This window comes from Ursus maritimus, unplaced genomic scaffold (assembly GCF_017311325.1).
Source record: "Ursus maritimus isolate PB19 unplaced genomic scaffold, ASM1731132v1 scaffold_29, whole genome shotgun sequence".
NCBI lineage: Eukaryota > Metazoa > Chordata > Mammalia > Carnivora > Ursidae > Ursus > Ursus maritimus.
Genome location: NW_024425452.1, coordinates 17,780,915 through 17,799,212, shown reverse-complemented (window position 1 = coordinate 17,799,212; position 18,298 = coordinate 17,780,915). Strand labels below are relative to the sequence as shown.

Here is an 18,298-nt window from a genome sequence, read left to right as displayed (position 1 = left end):
TTTTTTCCACTCTATGGACACCCCACCTCACACACATGCCTCTCTAAAACCGATTTTTCCTCAAGGAAAGTAGTAAATATGGGATTAAAGGAAGAAATGTTAATGAATTAATTTCAAGGCTTAGAAAAATATTGTCATCCAAAGTGGAGAATAAAGAATAAAGATTTGAGACTTTTTATTATCTACCTTTCACAGGGTGCTAAAGAAGCCAAGGAAGGACCAGAAAGAAAAATTTGATTTGCATAAAATCATTATGATGAAAGCATCTCTTAAAATATAATGTGAGAAAGTAGTATATGGTATTTGAATATAATTTTTTAAATCTTCAAACGTAAAGCTAATTGCTTCAGACCTAGAAATTCTGAGAAGAACCATATGCACATTTATTTTATTTAAGATTTATTTTTCAAATAAGTTTATAACATCTGTATTATGTTTAGTGTAATTTAAGCTTTATTTAATATAAAAATAAATATTTTACTATTGTCATGTTTGTCTATAAAGCAATGAGATTTTGTGCTTAGCTTTTGTCAAATTGATAAAAATGACCCACTAGATGGCGCAATCATCATTAAAAAGTAACGATATTAGAGTTTTGTTTTTACATAAAAAATTCTTATACCTTTATTTCTTTTATGAAATTGGTAAGATAGTCTATTTTTGGTTCAAGTTTTTTTTATTTTAGAATTAATTTAAGAAGAAATCTGTCAATTTGGACAGAAGGAGAAAAGCAAATTTATTTTTTAAAAAAATACCATTTACAGGAAAACAGCCAAAAAGGTATTTAATGCCTATCATGCCTTCCCTATGTCAAAAAGCAGTTGGAAAGGCACCTTGTGCCAGCCCGGGAAGGCTCTGCACACACTCTGCATTCCTGAATTCTAGACTCCATTGTACAAAACACCACTTGAAACATGTATCAAAACCATCCAGCCAAAGCAGTTTTTCAAATCTCAAAGTCCACGGATACATTTAGAAGGATGCACACAGTGGAATGCCTGTGCTGACCTGGGTCCCCGCGGGAGGACAGCAGTGTCCCACATGAGGCATCCCTGTGCGGGGGCCATCCTAGGGAAAGCCGCAGGTGAGGACTGTGAGCCAGAAGACGGTCTATTTTTGTAGAAAAGGTCTTTACATATTTCATACTCTTTATGCTCTTCAAACAATAAGTCAATATGTGATTTTGTAACAGATTAAGTCTGTATTTTATTACTTTCCATTCTGGAGAAACTTATGCAACTTTTCAAACTTTTTTTTGCACAAATACTAACTTAGATACAATTATCATATAAATTTTCTTTCATCAGGACTCCGCTAAACACCCTATTTAATGAAATGGCAATATCCTCAGACACTGTTGTTTGCTTTTTTACCATTCTATGTATGTACCTAGGCCTCTAAGTTCCAAATAGGCAAGAGTTTTTGTTTTGAAAACCCCCAGCACCAAAGTCTCACAGCACGTTATTGAACGTGTGGCGGTAATGTAATCTTGTCCCCTGAGTTACTCCCCTGCTGGGTTTTGGATCTGGCAGCACTTCTCTGCGCCACTTGGTTCCTCAGCATATGCAGCCCATGGTGCTTTCCTCCAGCATACCTCACCTGCGCCGAGGCCAGAGCTCACTCCTTACACATCTGCCCGTCCCTTATGACCTACGACAGTGAGGCACGCATAGTAAATACTAAAGAAAAAAAAAAAATTTAAGTTGATAAAATAAATTTTGGTGAGGCATAAATATGATTAGACTGCCAAATAATATAGGAAAATATAGGAGTTTAAAATGAATCTGTTTCTGGTAAATATTATAGGCAAACACTAAATCATTTTATTTGAAGAAATAATTACTGGGTCAATAAAGAACAAGAAGCCTATACAATATTTCGTATTTTTGAGTATATACACATCTGTTATTTTAGGAGCATTCTCATTCACAGATGATGGGAATGTAAATTGGTACAGTTATTATGGAGGGCAGGCTGGACTATGTGTCCGAAGCCTAGAAGTCATGATGATATTTAAATTTATGCAAAGGAAATGGTCAAGATGTGCACAGAGATTTAACTACAAGAGTTTTACCACTGTTGTTCGTAGACAGTAGAAAATTAGAAACATAATATCCCACAAGAAACTGTAAGAATAAAGTATATCCTATCAGTTCAGTGAAACAACATTCAACCCTTGAATGTGAGGTTGTGGAAGAGACGTTAATGACTGTACAATAAGGAGTTCTGTTTGGGGAACTATGGGGGATTATACATCTTGAATGACCTTCCCAAATAAAAACGTTGAAATCCGAATAAAATATAAAGTGTATACATTCAGAACACTGTTACCTGAAGTGAAAACAACACATCTAAGATTCCAAATGAAATGAAGACAAGACTCTCGAAAGTAAGCATCAAAGTTGACTTTTGCCCTGAGTTCCTGCTAAAACGCGAAGCGTGTATGAACTTACCCTTTAAAGGCTGCACAAGTTACAGGGGACCTGCTTTAAGGCTACAGACTGCCTGAGGTAGGGGACGTAACAGCAGACTCCTCAGAGGCCTGGGACTCCTAAAAGCCACACAGTCAGTGTAAGAACAAAAGAAAAGTGAACCTTATTTTAGCCAAGGAGAAAGCAAGGAAATGTGCCTGTCTTGAACTTGGGATTAATCTGAAGGGGAAGACGTACAAGAGCAAAGAGCTAAGAACAGCCAGGACACTCCCGAACAGAGAGACCAGATAGCAGAGCTTGCCGTTCTAGTTACCAGGACCTATTAGAAAACAGGAAAAATTAAGACAGCGGGAGCCTTGGCACAAGGTTAGACAGACTGATGGAACAGGATAGAGAGAGACAGGACAGTGCACCCGTGGACAGGGCTCATGAGTGGAAAAGGATGAACTCGTCAATGCAGAGAACTGAAACTATTGGTCATCCATATGGAAAACTGGAATTGGATCTCTAACCCCACACCCAACACAAAAAATAATTTCAGATGTATTAAGACTTAAATGTAAAAGGAAAAAATTATAATCCGAGGAGACAACATAATAATTTTCTGACCTCGAAATAAGGAAAGCTTTCTTAAATAAGTCATTAAAAATGCAAACCATAAAAGAAAACGTTGAAATTTCAACTACACAAAAGATAGGGACTTCTGTTCATCAGGTTATATGGTATTGACAGTTAAGGCAGTGGCTCCATGCTTCAACATGGCTGAATCCCAAAAATGTAATCCTGAATGAAAGGCAGTTAGTATCACTACATTTATATAATGTTTTAAGAAAAGGAAAACTAAAAACTCTGTTTTCTTCTAGGAGTTTTACAGTTTCAGGTCTTACATTTAGTTCTTTAATCCGTTTTTAATTTTTTAAGTGGTTAAAATAGGAGTCTAGTTTCATTCTTTTACATGTAAATATCCAATTTTCTAGCATTTTGAATGTTAAAATTTGCTTATAGGAAGTAGTGGAAAGATACATGCCAAGTGCTAAAAAAATGTCAGCCTCACCATGGTCAGAAGTTACAAGTGATTTTGATTTTCTTCTTTTGGTTTAATCTTCCCTAATGTTTCTATAAAGTGATAAAGGTGGTTAATAATGTTTGTAGAAAGGGTGTTCATTGTCCTCACTTCCCCCTCCACGTGGCATATAATGTGCCCCGTGTTGATACTGACCGATATCGTCATGGACTGGTTGAAACGTAGTGCGGACTGCAGGAGCTGCCTTGAATCCTCAGAGTCTGTGAGGATTCTTCCAGCCTAAAGAAAAAAGAGAACTGAAGATATTTCTGTTTTCTACCTGTCTTATCTTGACTTGCTCACTTTAGGAATTATACTATCGGTGATGCTTTCAACAACCCCAGCAGTGCTGTTGATGTCATCGGTGTCTGTAGTTTGCCATGAAGTAAAAACCATTGTAATGAACTGAGGCCAAATCAGCTTGACTCTGGACTCGTGGATGTATTCATAAAGTAAATTTATTTTTGTTTCTCACTGTCTGTTTAAACCTGCTTAGGAGTTATCCTTTTCTTGGACCCGGATTAAAACATGGGGGGTCCGTTGAATTTTCTGCTTCAGCTTAACTAATAGACGCTTCAATTTGCAAATACACTTTCAGCTCATTAATTCAAAGGGGCCACTTCAAAATACTAACAACACTTCACTTTCCATGACTGTTGGCCTAGACTCAGCCAGGGCTGACCACGTGAGCAGCAGGTCTCCGAAGAGCTGTGATCTGCTCCTGCGGCCTTTTCCCAGGCCAGTGGTTTCTGCCTCGGCGCCACACACCATGTCCTGGAATGGACGTCCTTGACATTGTCTGATGGTTTAGTGTTCCCTGGGCCTGGCAGGGATGAAAAGTAACCCTTTCTCTCATATGCCCTTGGTATATAGGTTTGCAAGATTTGCGGGGGTGGGGGGAATACAAGACACCCAGATAAATTTGAATTCCAGATAGGCAACAAATAATTTTTAGTATATCTCAAATGTTGCTTATCTGAAATTCAAACATTGCGTGGGACATACTGAAAAATTACTCATCGTCTATCTGACGTTCGGACTTAATCAGATGCCTTACATTTTATCTGGCATCTCTACATTTAGTGGGTCCATCGCTCTCCTGTTGGGCTGCCCGCAATATCACTCTCTAAATCCAGACAGTCTGTTTCAAAATGGGATGTCCCCGTGAGCTCTCTGATTCTGCCCCAGCCCCATACTAACTGCCTCTCACTGCTGAGGTCTCTTCAGCCACCAGGATACCCTCTGGGCAAGATCCCTTCTGTCTGTCCCCGAGCTGGTCCTAACTGAGAGTGCCACACCCATCCCTGGCATTCACTACCATTTGCCTCGCTTCTGGAGGGGTTCACAGTTCCTTTTGCAGCCCCAGGAGCTGGACCTACGTGTCCACCAAGGTGAGGGAGCAAGGATCAAGCTGGATTTCTTTCGTGTAGGCTCAAGGTTAGGAGGCAGCGACTCTGTTCACAGCCTCTCCCTTGGTGGTGATGTCAGGCAGGGAGAGGGACTTCCAGTGCTGTTTTGTCCAAAGAGGTGATTCTCTGAAGTCTCCAAGTTCCATGTGCTGAACCCCTTTTAATTTTTTTATGTGGAGTCCAGTAATCCTATAATCAGTTATCAGCTCTCCCTTCAACAGGTTAGCTCTTGGTAGTTTGAATCACAATTCACTTTGATGTACAAAATCTTTTCTATCTGGGAACCTTGGTCAAAACCGCCAAGTTAACATCAGCAAGTGTATATGCATCTCTGTTCAAGTGCTTGTGTGACCTTCTTACTCAACCTACAGCTGTGACTGTCCCACTGGGTGGAAAGGAGAATTCTGCACAGAGACCATTTCCACCTGTGACCCTGAACATGACCCTCCCACCACTGTAGAAAGGAGCAACTTGTGTTTCATTGCCTCATGGATACACCTGTTATTGTCCTCTGGAAACCACTGGAATCTGTGAACAAGGTAAGGCAGAATTTCATGTTTTGATTGTTCACAAATTAAGTTTCCTTTTGGAAAAGTAAAATGAAAAATATATAGTAATCCTCAACTTGCGTCAGATCTGTATTTCCGCCACAGTACAAGCACTCTACAGGGTGGGAAGGAGTGGGCGGAATAGGGCAGTGTTGTTCGAGCCATCATAAATAGAGGTGAGCCAAAGTCATTTCTCTGCTGTGCTCCTTGTAGCCTAATAGCATAAACTCGTCTTCATGGACTACCACTCAGCTAACACTGGCAGGAGAAGGAATGCGGTTCTCTGCTGCCTCTCATCCCCAAACTGCAAGCGAGAACTCCATGCTACATTTCATGCTTCCGTCTCCTCCTATAACTTCCCTGACCACCTTACCCTATCCCTGCCCTTACAGGCAAGATTGATGAGAGGGGTAATAAAACGCTGCCATCCGCAAATCTCCTCAATCACACCACAATCCTCTGCTAAAGCTCTGGGAACCCTCGAGCAAGAGAATCCCTAAGGTGAACAGTGACCACCAACACAAGGTCTAAAGGGGGACATTGTAACATGAGTCTATGGAGAAAATCAGGAAAGCATATGCTATTGAATGTCTCAAGTTCTGCATCTTCCAAAAAATCAATGCTTCAGATTTCATTTTGTCATATATCATGTAGTTCTAAAAATCACAGCAAAATTCGTATAAAAGAAGACCTCCATAACACCATGCTCAGAGTCCTAAAACTTCAGCTGTGTAACAGGCACAGTTGTGTTACTCTAGCACTGATGGAATGGCCTGCGTGAAGCCGCCCCCGCCCAGCCAGTCAGGATCCAGGGGCACAATCCAAGTGGGTCCTGCCTCTGCTTCAGTTTGCCGCCACCTGCTGGCTGCTGTCCTTTCCAGTTTAAGTATCAGTAGGGATGATTCTGGGTCTTGGGGCCGGCTGGGACTTCAGAACAGTGGCAGGGAATCCAAGAAACTCGTGGTTAAGGAATCTCAAGAGATTAAGCCAGAAAATAGGGGGTCATGGAGTTTTACCTGCTATCTCCTGGCTCCTGAGACGGGGTGATCTACTATTACTCTCTCCCCCCCACCCTCCATCTGGAAGGTAGAGCTGTAGCCTCTACTTTGTGTGGGAACAGAGGCTAGTGTAGGAGTACAGGAGCCAATCACCAACTGGGTTCGATGCACCTTTACATAATTTCCGGGGGCTACTGTGAATGTCGTGTATGTGTGGTGAGAACAAACTTAATCTCTCTCACGTCACTTTTTCAAATACACTAATGCAAACATTTTTTCTCCTATATTCTTTGAGACTCTATGTGTGTTTAACTCCTCCAAAAGTCAAAAGTGTTGATAAATGGGAGACATTGGAGGTTTAAAATACTAGTGATTTAGTGACAGGAATTTTAATCATGTCATAAGGTGTGACTGTGAAATAATGAGACAGAGTTTTGTGTCTGGCTTATTATGAAAATCAGTCTTTTTCATAACGACATTAGAGACAGATCTTGATCTTTAAAAAATGGCAGTTCTTAGTTCCTGGAATATGCCACATTCCATCTTGGAATTGGGATTTTTCTCATACTCTTTCCTCTGCCTACAATGTTCTCATCTTCCCCTCCACACTCAGTGAACACTTATTTTTCCTTCAGATTCCAACTCAGACCTCACTTCTTTAGGGAAGCCTTCCTGAGTTCTCTGTCAGCGAGCTGAGGGCAGTGGTGTGTTTATCGTTGTTGAATCTCCATCACCCATCATATAGTGCAGAGGAAAAAAATCTGGTATATATGTTTCAACTTACTGGTTCTAACATAATAAAAACTGATTGTAATAGTTTTCAAGAAATAGGTCTTGACTATAGTGAACAGCAAAGTACTCAAAATTTTACCAAGATGGTGCGCCTCTGTTACTCCCAAAAAGATAGCTATTAGCAACTGAAAGAAATAATAGGACAATTTAACATAGGGCTAGTGACTATAACAATAATGCAAGCTAGATTTTTGAAGCTTAAGAGCTCAAATGATGAAAACCTGGGGGATTAACCAGAATTTGTGTGTGTGTGTGTGTAAATAAATGATACTGGTATGTATATAAATGATTATATAGGGAGATGGCAGCTAGAGATGACAGATGATAGACAGATGATAGAGAAAGAGAGAAATGGTGACGGCAAAATAAAGAGCAGATAGCACCCGGGCGTCTGAAACCAGGCTGCAGTGCACTCCTGCATCTTGCCAATGGCTGCATTTTTCTTATTCCCAGACAGCTTGTTCCCAGTTGGCAACATAACCAGTACCATCGTTGAGGCCTCATAATTTCTACTCAGTTATGGGCACCTAGGATGTAGAAGAAATACCTGGGATTCAATTCACCTTCATTGGACTTATAAACTGGTATAAAAATCATCAATGAATTCACTACCAGCAACCTTAAACTCACAAATGTCTAACTAATAAGTCCTCTTTTCCCTTCTTCCTTTCTACTTCCCCATTCCAAGAAACCTTAAGTCTTAGAAGGAAAATTAATTTGACTGTGCATGGAACCCCCTACTTACAGCTTTCACACCTACCGGGTTTTATGACCATCTTTCTTGTAAATAAGCCCCACCACCAACGAGAATCAAAACTCATGTTTATAATCTCTGAATGACAAGAACAGGATGCAATTGATTGGCAGACCTAATGATGCTGGAGAGGGGAGGGATGGTGATAGGGTGTCACTTGCCTCGAAATACAGCCAAGCATTAGTAACCTTTGTTCTTCTCTCCTTCCCTTGGAGCACAGCTTATAATATGGAGTATTCACTAATGTATTAAGATCGTTTACTGCTTCCAGTCCAAGTGCTGGGAACTCCCTGAAGAAGACGGACAGCTGCCCTGCCTCCATAGGAGGAGACAGGCAAACACCATATCCACCAATCAGTGAGGAAAAATACAGATTGAGTTAATGCCAGAAAGGAAATAAAGAGAAAGAGGCAATAAAAAACTCACTGGAAGAGTACATTTTAGTTGGGATGATCAGGAGAGGACTCTGTAAATAGGGGCATTTGAGCTGACATCTACTGAGAATTAGCCATGCGTGAAGGCATGTGGGACAAGTCCTCTAGGCAGAGGCTAAACCTGGCAACAGGATAATAATATTACATATTTTTTTAAAGATTTTATTTATTTATTCGACAGAGATAGAGACAGCCAGCAAGAGAGGGAACACAAGCAGGGGGAGTGGGAGAGGAAGAAGCAGGCTCATAGCGGAAGAGCCTGACGTGGGGCTCGATCCCAGAACACCGGGATCACGCCCTGAGCCGAAGGCAGACACTTAACCGTTGTGCCACCCAGGCGCCCCAATATTACATATTTGATGGAGAGAAAGGCAGCCAGTATTCCCAGAATGGGAGATGGGATTAAAGATGAATTTGGAAAGGCAAGCAGAAGGCAGATCATAGAGAGTCTTGGAAAACATGGTAAAGAATTTTAACGTCATGCTAACAAAATAAGAAGCCTGTGAAGACTGTAAGAAGGAGTCTAAGAAGCAGAAAACTTGCATTCTAATGTTTCTGGTAACTAGTGATTTCATTGCTGCTTTGTCCTTTAAGTCTCTGAGCCTCGATTTCATTATCTGTAAAGCGGCAATACTAAGTGTGCCACCTATTTTCCATCTGTCCCCCCCACACTTCCTGGTTCTACTCTCACACACACCCCCCCCCACTCTGTACTCCTGAGGCCCTCTCAGAGGATTGCAGCAATGGGCTCCCCTCAGTCTGCCTCTAATTGAGTTTAGCCAAGGAAGTCACCAACAGGCAATCAGAGGACAGGAGAGCAAGACAGAGTATTTATTTCCCTAGATTCCTTGCCACTAGGTCACCAAAATTTACCTTTACCCAAGGACTGTTCAGAGATCCTCACCTACCCCAGCTTTAGGCCTAGGAGTGGAAACAGCTTCCCATTGAGACTAACCGCAGGGCAACACCCTGTCTCCTGTAGTTTCCCTAAACCCTGCCCACATCTTTGTAAACGGTATTTTCATTCCCTTATCTTCAAACTACCCTATATGAGCATACCACCTGTTCACTGCCAGGACCCTCACTGATATAATAAGTATGACTTTCCCTCTTTATTAAGTATGAAGTGCTATAAAATATAGAGGATTATTTTCTCCTCTTGTTCTCAAGATCCCAAACTCAGACAAACACTCTTAAGAAAATAATTCAACTGTATTATGAACTAAATATACATCTTGGTATAGGGAGTTCTAGGAGTGTAGAATCATGGGAAATTACCAATCATCTTCCAGTCCAAGAGTATCAGTTTATAAATGAGGAGACTAATGCTCAGAGAAATTAAATAATGTACCAAAGTTTCAGAATCAAGTTTCTGGATTCTCCATCCAATTATTAGTAGTTGCTTAATAATTAGTTAATAAATATAAACACAGCAGATCATCAGTGAGTGCACTAACACTCTCTTTCTAGATCTTAGCAGTCCCTTATAATAGGCACTCCATAACTAAATATAGCATAAGAACTAACGATGTAGAGATAACATATCTATCAACAACAATCATACTCCAGTTATCCAGGAAAACCTAATAAAAGGGCAGTATAATCATTAAAATTCAAATAACTTCAAAACTAGGTATTTAAGTGAGTCATCAAAGGCTAGGATTGAAAGGAACCTTAAAAGTCACTTAATCCCAACTCTTCTATGTTGAAAGAGGTCAAAATCAAAACTCTGGGTTAGTGGGACTAAGAATTTAAGCCTTCACACTGCCAATCCAGTGAGTTTCCCAGGACACTCTATTGTTTATACTTCATAATCAAAATATGAAAACTACCAGTCAAATGAAATAAGTGGAAACCGGTGCATCCTGTGGCACGCAGAACTGGTTAATAAAATGCCTCCGTCCCAGTATTTTAAGTAGTCTTACGTATTTTTAAGTGTATGTACGTATCTGAGAAGAGGGTGGCTGGGGGAAATTTTCTATCCCAGTGTTACAATTTAAGTGGTGAAATTTGACTTTGTCTATCCCTTACTCTTAAGATGTCTGACTGATGGGGGAAAAGTGATCTTTCAAGTCCCTTAAAACATTTACCTATAGCTGACAGAAAAATCCATTTAAGGACAAGAGGAGAATTCCTGACTGGTATATCTTTTCTTCTCACTATGGCCTCACCCCAAATTCCTTAGGAATTCCACTGAGGTATGGTGCTGTGGTAAGGAAAATATCAACAGACCACTTGAATTGGATGGCTTTCAGGGTCACGGCCACCAAAAATGATTCAAAATATCTGAGCCTAGTTCCAGAAGTGCAGGAATCCAGTGTTCACAGTGTCTGGCCCAGGAACCAGTTCAGATGTGTGTTTTTTTAAACACCCAAGGGCCCTAACCCGGCTTTAAAAATTAAACTGAAGCTGCAGAAGGGTGGTCAGCAAGCAATGGCATCTGGGTTTGACAGTTCACAGGACTATTGATCTTAACCTAAAAAGAAATAACAGGCTAGGGTAAATATTTTGCAATCCAGTTTAGTCATTAAAATATTCTATTTCTAGCAGAACTCTGGTTTACAATTCTTTTGCAAGACAGACAATATGCCCAGTTTCTTTTCTCATACACTCAAAGCTTGTTCGTTTGCTCTTTTTTTCTGTTGTAGCTGCATTTCCTGTTAGAATCTATGGTTTACAACTATGCATATAACCCTTACTGAATCATAAAATCTCTCCTCTCGATTTATTTTTCCCACATTATTGGTAAATTGCCTTTTTCTTGGAATATTTTTATACCATTAAATTTTAGTTATTGCATATTTTGACATTTAGCCAAATGAGATTCTATAATATGTGTGTTTTTAACTTTTTAGCCTGGAAGAGATTGAAAATGTTTCCATTTTTCTTACATTCCTTCCATCCCCAGTGCGATTTTTCTCCACTCATTTCTCATTCCCTAAGGTAGAGAAACCCACTCACATGCTGGCATTTTGAATGAAACAGGCAAATGTGCAAGCTACTTAGAGAATCTCGATGCAAAGGATACTTTATGGTCCACCTAGCTCGAGATTTTATTGAAATTAATTCAAGCTAATGGAGAAGTTCAGTTCTTCAAGCCTTCCTGACTCGGGATGCTTTCCTGCCAAGTCTTTGGTTTTCTTGATAATAAAGGGTCCACAGCACTTACAGATGGCAATTTCAGGAATGTTTGCCTTATTTTCAGATGCTCCTTTCCAGGTGCATTTAGCTATGTGAGAATAGAGTAGATAATTTACAAGATTTCTTCATAGAAAAAAACATGAATTTTAGTCTTATTTCCCCTACTTTCAATCCCATCTTGATAATTAGTAAGGATGTGGTTACATATATACTAATCCTCTATCTCTATGAGTTTATAATACTTGTTAAAACCAGATAGGAACTAGCTATAATTCCCAGGAACACACATTTTAGTCCTTTAGTCTTCTTTCTGGGTTCCCCAATACAACCGGCTAAATCGTAAATGAAACTCAGTGAGAAAGTGAATTATATGTAACAATTCCAAGGTCTATATGAACATAAGCTTTTCAAGTGTCTAAAAGAAGAGACGCTGCTGGTGAATCTTAGTAGAAAGAAGCAGACACAACTGCTTTTTCATAACCTTGGACTTTAGGCGAGTAACTTTCCTGAACATCGGGCTTCTCAAGTGTGAAAAGAGAATATGTTGAAATTTCTGTGTGGGGGAAATTTTTGGCCAAAATCCCAGGAGGGCCCATTAGTAATGATTACTAATTTTTATAAGGTAGGAGGGAAAGGTTAAAAACTCTTAAGAGACAGAAATCTATAAAAGGTTTTTCTTCAACAAAGTCCTTTTTATTTTCTATTCAAGATGACATTAAGTAATGAACAAAAAGCATTCACATTAAATTTGCTGCTACTACTACTGTTTCCTCCCTTGAAATGTTTCGCGTGTTGAAACGTAAACCCTGTCCCCCCACCTTAGGAAGGCAGGGGAAAAAAAGTTTGCTTACAATTTCTATGGACAGGGCTTGGTTGCCTCTTCCCCTGAGGCAGGTTTGCCCATCTTTTAATTTGAAATGAATGACAGCTATAGGATCCAACCACAAACTTTGCTTTCGAATTTGGGGAACTAAGAGACAGGCTCCCTCTAGTTTCTAATAGCAATATTGGAAAGTGACAAGCAACTACAAGTTTCATGATCATGAAAGATACAAGATTGCAAAATATTATTTCATTTTCTTCTTTTTTTAAAATCTGTGTAATTTATGTTAGAAAATTTTAAAAGCAAACATTCCTGTACCACGATATTCTAGTGACCAAGGAATATGGCACGGCAAACGGTCAGGAAAGCCGTCTGGTCTGAGAGGCAGAATTGGCTAAAAGTCTCCTAACATACCCTCAGAAAGTCTATGATGAGGAGTCACTGAAGTCAAGAGGCTAGCACAGTGCCTGGCACACAAGAAGTGCTCCATAAATAATCAACCCCCTCCTACAAAGAAAGAAAAAAGTATTAGATTACACTTGTGTTAAATGCAAGCCAGGTCCACATAGACATTTTGATCAATTCTGTTTTTCAAATATGGGTTAGTTTTAAATAGATTCTTAAGTTAAAATATTTTAAACCTCCTAGTTTGAAAAGACAGTAGTTTTCTTGTGTAAAAGATGTTTAAAAATATTTCAAACCATTATGGTCAACATGGTAGACATAAACTTTTCAAAATGACCAAATAAAATATGTTTTAAAAACTCATTCTCTATAGAATATAGCTGATTATTAAATTATTTTAAAAATATATTTATTGAGAAGCCACTCAGGCCACATGAAGAGATCCAAAGCACTGTCAGATAGTGTTGTCCCTCCTTTCAAAGAGCCAATGATTTAAGTGGAGACCAGGCAGAAGTCTGTGAAAATCAAATCAAAATATATAATTTAAATCACAGTTCAGAGAAAAGAGGAAGAATTAACTGCTTTAATTGCTAAACAATGACACAATATGTGCATTATTACCCGGTACTAAGGCCTGAATAGGCAGTAGAAAGCAATGGATTTAAATTAGGTATCAACGCATAGGTAAGATTTGGATAGACTCTTATGGGGTGGTAAGGTAGCTTTCCTAAGAGTGAGAGCCCCTGTAGGAAAGCATGCAGAAGAACAGAAGGAGGCACTTGCTAACGTGAGTAAATTTCTTCATCTGAAAAGGAAACTTATGCCAGATAAAATCTAAATTATTGAAATACCTCTGAGAATAGAAAGGAAGAGACCGATGTAAGGCACAATGGATTAAAAAGTCATCAGGGAACACTTACTGAGCTGCAGGGTGTGCCTTTCACATGGATGGTGTTTGATTAACATTTGTGAAGTGGATGATGATTATTCAAACATCAATCAATCAATCAATAGCAATATATATATTTGATGACAATTTTCTAGAAAATGAAGAGACATTATGTATGTGGTCATTTCTTATACTGACACACGCTAAAAGCTAGGGGAAGAATAAAAAGTCATAGTTCCATATAGATATGTCAAAGCTAAATGAATAAAGTAGATTTCTAATGATGTGGCACGTTGCTGGGGTAAATAGTAGTCCTGACAAATAGTTATTTAACATTTTCTTTAAACCATTACTTTTGGATATAAATTGTGTCAGCTAAGTTTTTGACAGTCAAGGCATAGCAAAATATTAAAAATTAAGATCTCTGTAAAAAGTCTAGGTATTCTGGTTATTAATTGAATTATATGTCATTACATGCTTTATTTCATTTACATGCTTTTTTTTTAGATTTATGAATAAGTGACAAAGCTGATGTTTTCATGTGAAAGTTAAAAAGTTTAACTTGGCATCAGTTCAAATGCCCAAATTCTGCTCCAAAAAACATGGAGTAAAGCACCTCATCCTAGATTTTGATAGCAGGAATCACCAGATGTCGCTAAGTATCATAAAACAATCTTGTGATTTTATAGAATAATTAATTTTTAAGCAACACTCCATCTTGATGGGCCTCCAAAGATCATTTAGAACCAAATCGCCACCCAAATAACTAAATGAGTTAAGCAATTAAATGGTGTTATTCAGCATTATCCATATGGGTGCTAAAGAAAGTCTGCCTAAAGGGACGATTTTGTTTTTTTGATAATTGATACTTAACCATTCCTTCTGCTAGCAATTAGCCAACAGGTTCAATTGCTCGTTCACACAACTCCCAGTAGACTCTAGTAATAATCCAACAAAGAGAAAGGATGTTTAGCTTCCATTCTCGCTACAATAACAAGGTGTGTACTTAGTTAACCTAAAATTTGTCCAGCTGCTTAAGTTGAGATGGAAAACTAAATACTTAAGACTTCACATAGTTAAGGATGGGGGAAAAAGTTACTTCTATTCATTAGATTCTAACAAGTTAAGAAGCTACATTGAAGTCATATGTACTTATCCATAGACCTTAAAGGCAAATAATTAATAAATACTATAAAAAGTCTTAAATTATTTTTATCTCATTGTCTTTCCTAACTGAATAAAACATAGCTATGGTAGAAGAGCTTTGACTAAAATCAAAATCTTTTGCATTAAACATAATGAAATTGAAAATATAAAATGGATAGCCCTAAATCTATAATTTCTTGAGAACACAGCAGATATGCATCCGTGAGGAATATTTGTTTAACCTCACAGGCTTATATGATGTGGAGATTGAGAACTATTTGCTTATTAAGTAAACTACACTTTGAGTCCCTCATGAGAAACAGTGTTCTGGGAATTAGAGTAATTTATTTTAGAAATCTTGAGGTCACTGCTAAAAACAGAAACATTTGGTAGTAAAACAACCTTCAATGGGACTTGTTCAATTTAGAGTGATTAGAGGTGTGTTTTTAAAAAGGGGGTGGAGGGACACCTGGGTGACTCAGTTGCTTAAGCATCTGCCTTTGACTTAGGTCATGATCTCAAGGTTCTGGGATTGAGCCCCGTGTCAGGCTCCCTGCTCAGCGAGGTGTCTGCTTCTCCCTCTCCCTCTGCCTCTGCCCCTCTCTCTGCTCATGCATGCTCTTTCTTTCTCTCTCTCTCTCAAATAAATAAAAATTTTTAAAAATAAAGAAAAAAATGTTTAAAGTTGCTGCATCCAAGATAAGGAGGTGATGAAATTTTTAATACATGAGGGGAATCTTGCAGAGCTTTAGGTTTTAAGAGAAATTTATGCATTTAAAGCAGAGATGTAGGTTAATAAAATGGCAGAATAGGAAGCAACAAGCTCTCTTTCCACCAACAGACACCAATTTAATAACAACAAATGGACCATCATACCTCTGTGAGAATTCTAGAGGCCAGTTGAGAAGCTACAGTACCCAGGCCATAATTGTGGAGAGACTGGTAGGGCTGGGGAACTCGTGGCCACTGCTGTTTGGGAGGCCCTCATGGAAAAGTGGGAAAAGTGAACAAATCTCCCTTTCTGTGTCCTAGGCTTTTGTCAGATCCCTGCCCTTAACCTGTGACTGGGCCATCAGCATACCTGGCACCACAGTTTTCCTGTGCTTTATCTCTGGCCAGTGGCTGAGATTCAAAACTCCAAACCTTGAAGGACCCAGCAAGGCATGGACCCACTCCTCAACCCCAGAGGCCACGCTCACTGTTTTGTCCCAGAAAAGCAGTCATTGCCTATGTAGGTTCCAGGAGTCTATAGTGAAGCGGAGTGAAAAGCTGCTACCAGGTTATATGCCCTCTGTGTACGCCTCTGTCCCCTGCTGTTGAATGGGCATGCAATGGCACCCAGGGGCCCTTTTGTCCGGAGAGGCAATATACCCTCTTCCAAATATGTTCCAGTAGGGGGAACATTCTCTCCCAGTTGGGCAATCTGGAAGAACTGGATAAATTCCTAGAAACATATGAACTACCAAAACTAAACAGGAAGAAACAGAAAATTTAAACAGACCCATAAGGAGCAAAGAAATCATATCAAACAATAATCCAATTTCTGCCAACAAACAAGAGTCCAGGCCCTAATGACTTCCCATGGGAATTCTACCAAACATTTAAAGAAGAATTAGTACCTGTTCTTCTGAAGCTGTTCCAAAAAATTGAAATGGAAGGAATACTTCCAAACTCATTCTACAAAGCCAGCATTACCTTGATTCCAAAACCAGACAAAGACCCCACTAAAAAGGGGAATTTTTTCAAGATTCTGACATTGGAACGTTTCATTGAGTCAGTAATCTCCCGTAACCTACATTCTTGAGATTGGATTTTTTTGAGCCAAGTTTCTGTTTTATCTTTCTCTTCTACCATCTCATCCTCCGATTCGCTGATTCGTTCTTCTGCCTCATTTACCCTGGCCATCAGAGCATCTAGTTTTGACTGCATTTGATTCATAGCATTTTTAATTTCCAATGTCAGAATCATCAGCATCCCCGAGGGGGTGGAGAAAAAGAGAGATATTTGAACAAATATCTAGAAGAGATATTTGAACAAATTGTAGCTGAAAACTTCCCTAATCTAGCAAAGGAAACAAGCATTCGTGTCCAAGAGGCAGAGAGGACCCCTCCCAAGCTCAACCACAACAAACCTACGCCACATCATGTCATAGTGCAATTCGCAAATATTAGATCCAAGGATACAGTATTGAAAGCAGCCAGGGCAAAGAAATTTCTCACGTACTAAGGCAAAAGTATCAGGATTATGTCAGACCTGTCTAAACAGACCTGGAATGAGAGAAAGGTTGTGGGGGCATTTTTTAAATCTTTCAGAGAAAAACATGCAGCCAAGTATCCTCTATCCAGCAAGGCTGTCATTCAGAATTGATGGAGAGATAAGGACCTTCCAGAATCGCCAGTCACTGACCAATTTCATACCCACGAAACCAGCCCTACAAGAGATATTAAGGGGGGTTCTATAAAAGTAAAAAGGCCCCAAATGTGATACAGAACAGAAAGTTACAATCTATAGAAACAAAGACTTTACAGGCAACATGACATCATTAAAATCATATCTCTCCATAATCACTCTCAATGTGAATGGCCTAAATGCTCCCATAAAATCTCACAGGGTTGCAGATTGGATAAAAAGACATGACCCATCCATTTGCTATCTACAAGAGACTCATTTTGAACCTAAAGATACATCCAGACTGAAAGTAAAGGGATGGAATACCATCTTTCACGCCAATGGACATCAAAAGAAAGCTGGGGTAGCAATTCTCATATCAGACAGGTTGGATTTTAAACTAAAGACTATAGTTAGAGATACAGAAGGGCACTATATTATTCTTAAAGGATGTATCCAACAAGTGAATATGACAATTATAAATATCTATGCCCCCAACAGGGGAGCAGCAAGATACACAAGCCAACTCTTAACCAGAATAAAGAGACATATAGATAAAAATAAATTAATAGTAGGGGACCTCAACACTCCACTATCAGTAATAGATAGATCACCTAAGCAGAAAATCAACAAAGAAACCAGAGCTTTGAATGCCATACTAGACCAGATGGACCTCATAGATATATATAGAACACTATACCCAAGAACAAAAGAATACTCATTCTATTCTAATGCCCATGGAACATTCTCCAGAATAGAACATGTTCTGGGTCACAAAACAGGTCTCAACCAATACCAAAAGACTGAACTTATCCCCTGCATATTCTCAGACCACAATGCTTTGAAATTGAAACTCAATCACAAGGAAAAATTCGGAAGAAACTCAAACACTTGGAAACTACGAACCATCCTGCTCAAGAATGATTCGATAAACCAGGAAATCAAAAATCTATTTAAACAATTTATGGAGACCAACAAGAATGAAAACACAATGGTCCAAAACCTATGGGACACTGCAAAGGCAGTCCTAAGGGGAAAATACATAGCCATCCAAGCCTCACTCAAAAGAATAGAAA

General features: G+C 39.1%; 1 protein-coding gene across 1 annotated transcript in view; it reads left to right on the top strand.

Annotated features, from left to right (window-relative positions):
- Positions 1-18,298, top strand: part of EYS (eyes shut homolog) — a 1,466,842-nt gene that overhangs the window by 1,429,481 nt on the left and 19,063 nt on the right. Inside the window, 2 exon segments of the mRNA XM_008684895.2 lie at positions 5,276-5,362; positions 5,364-5,443. Of these exon segments, the coding sequence (XP_008683117.2) occupies positions 5,276-5,362; positions 5,364-5,443 (167 nt within the window).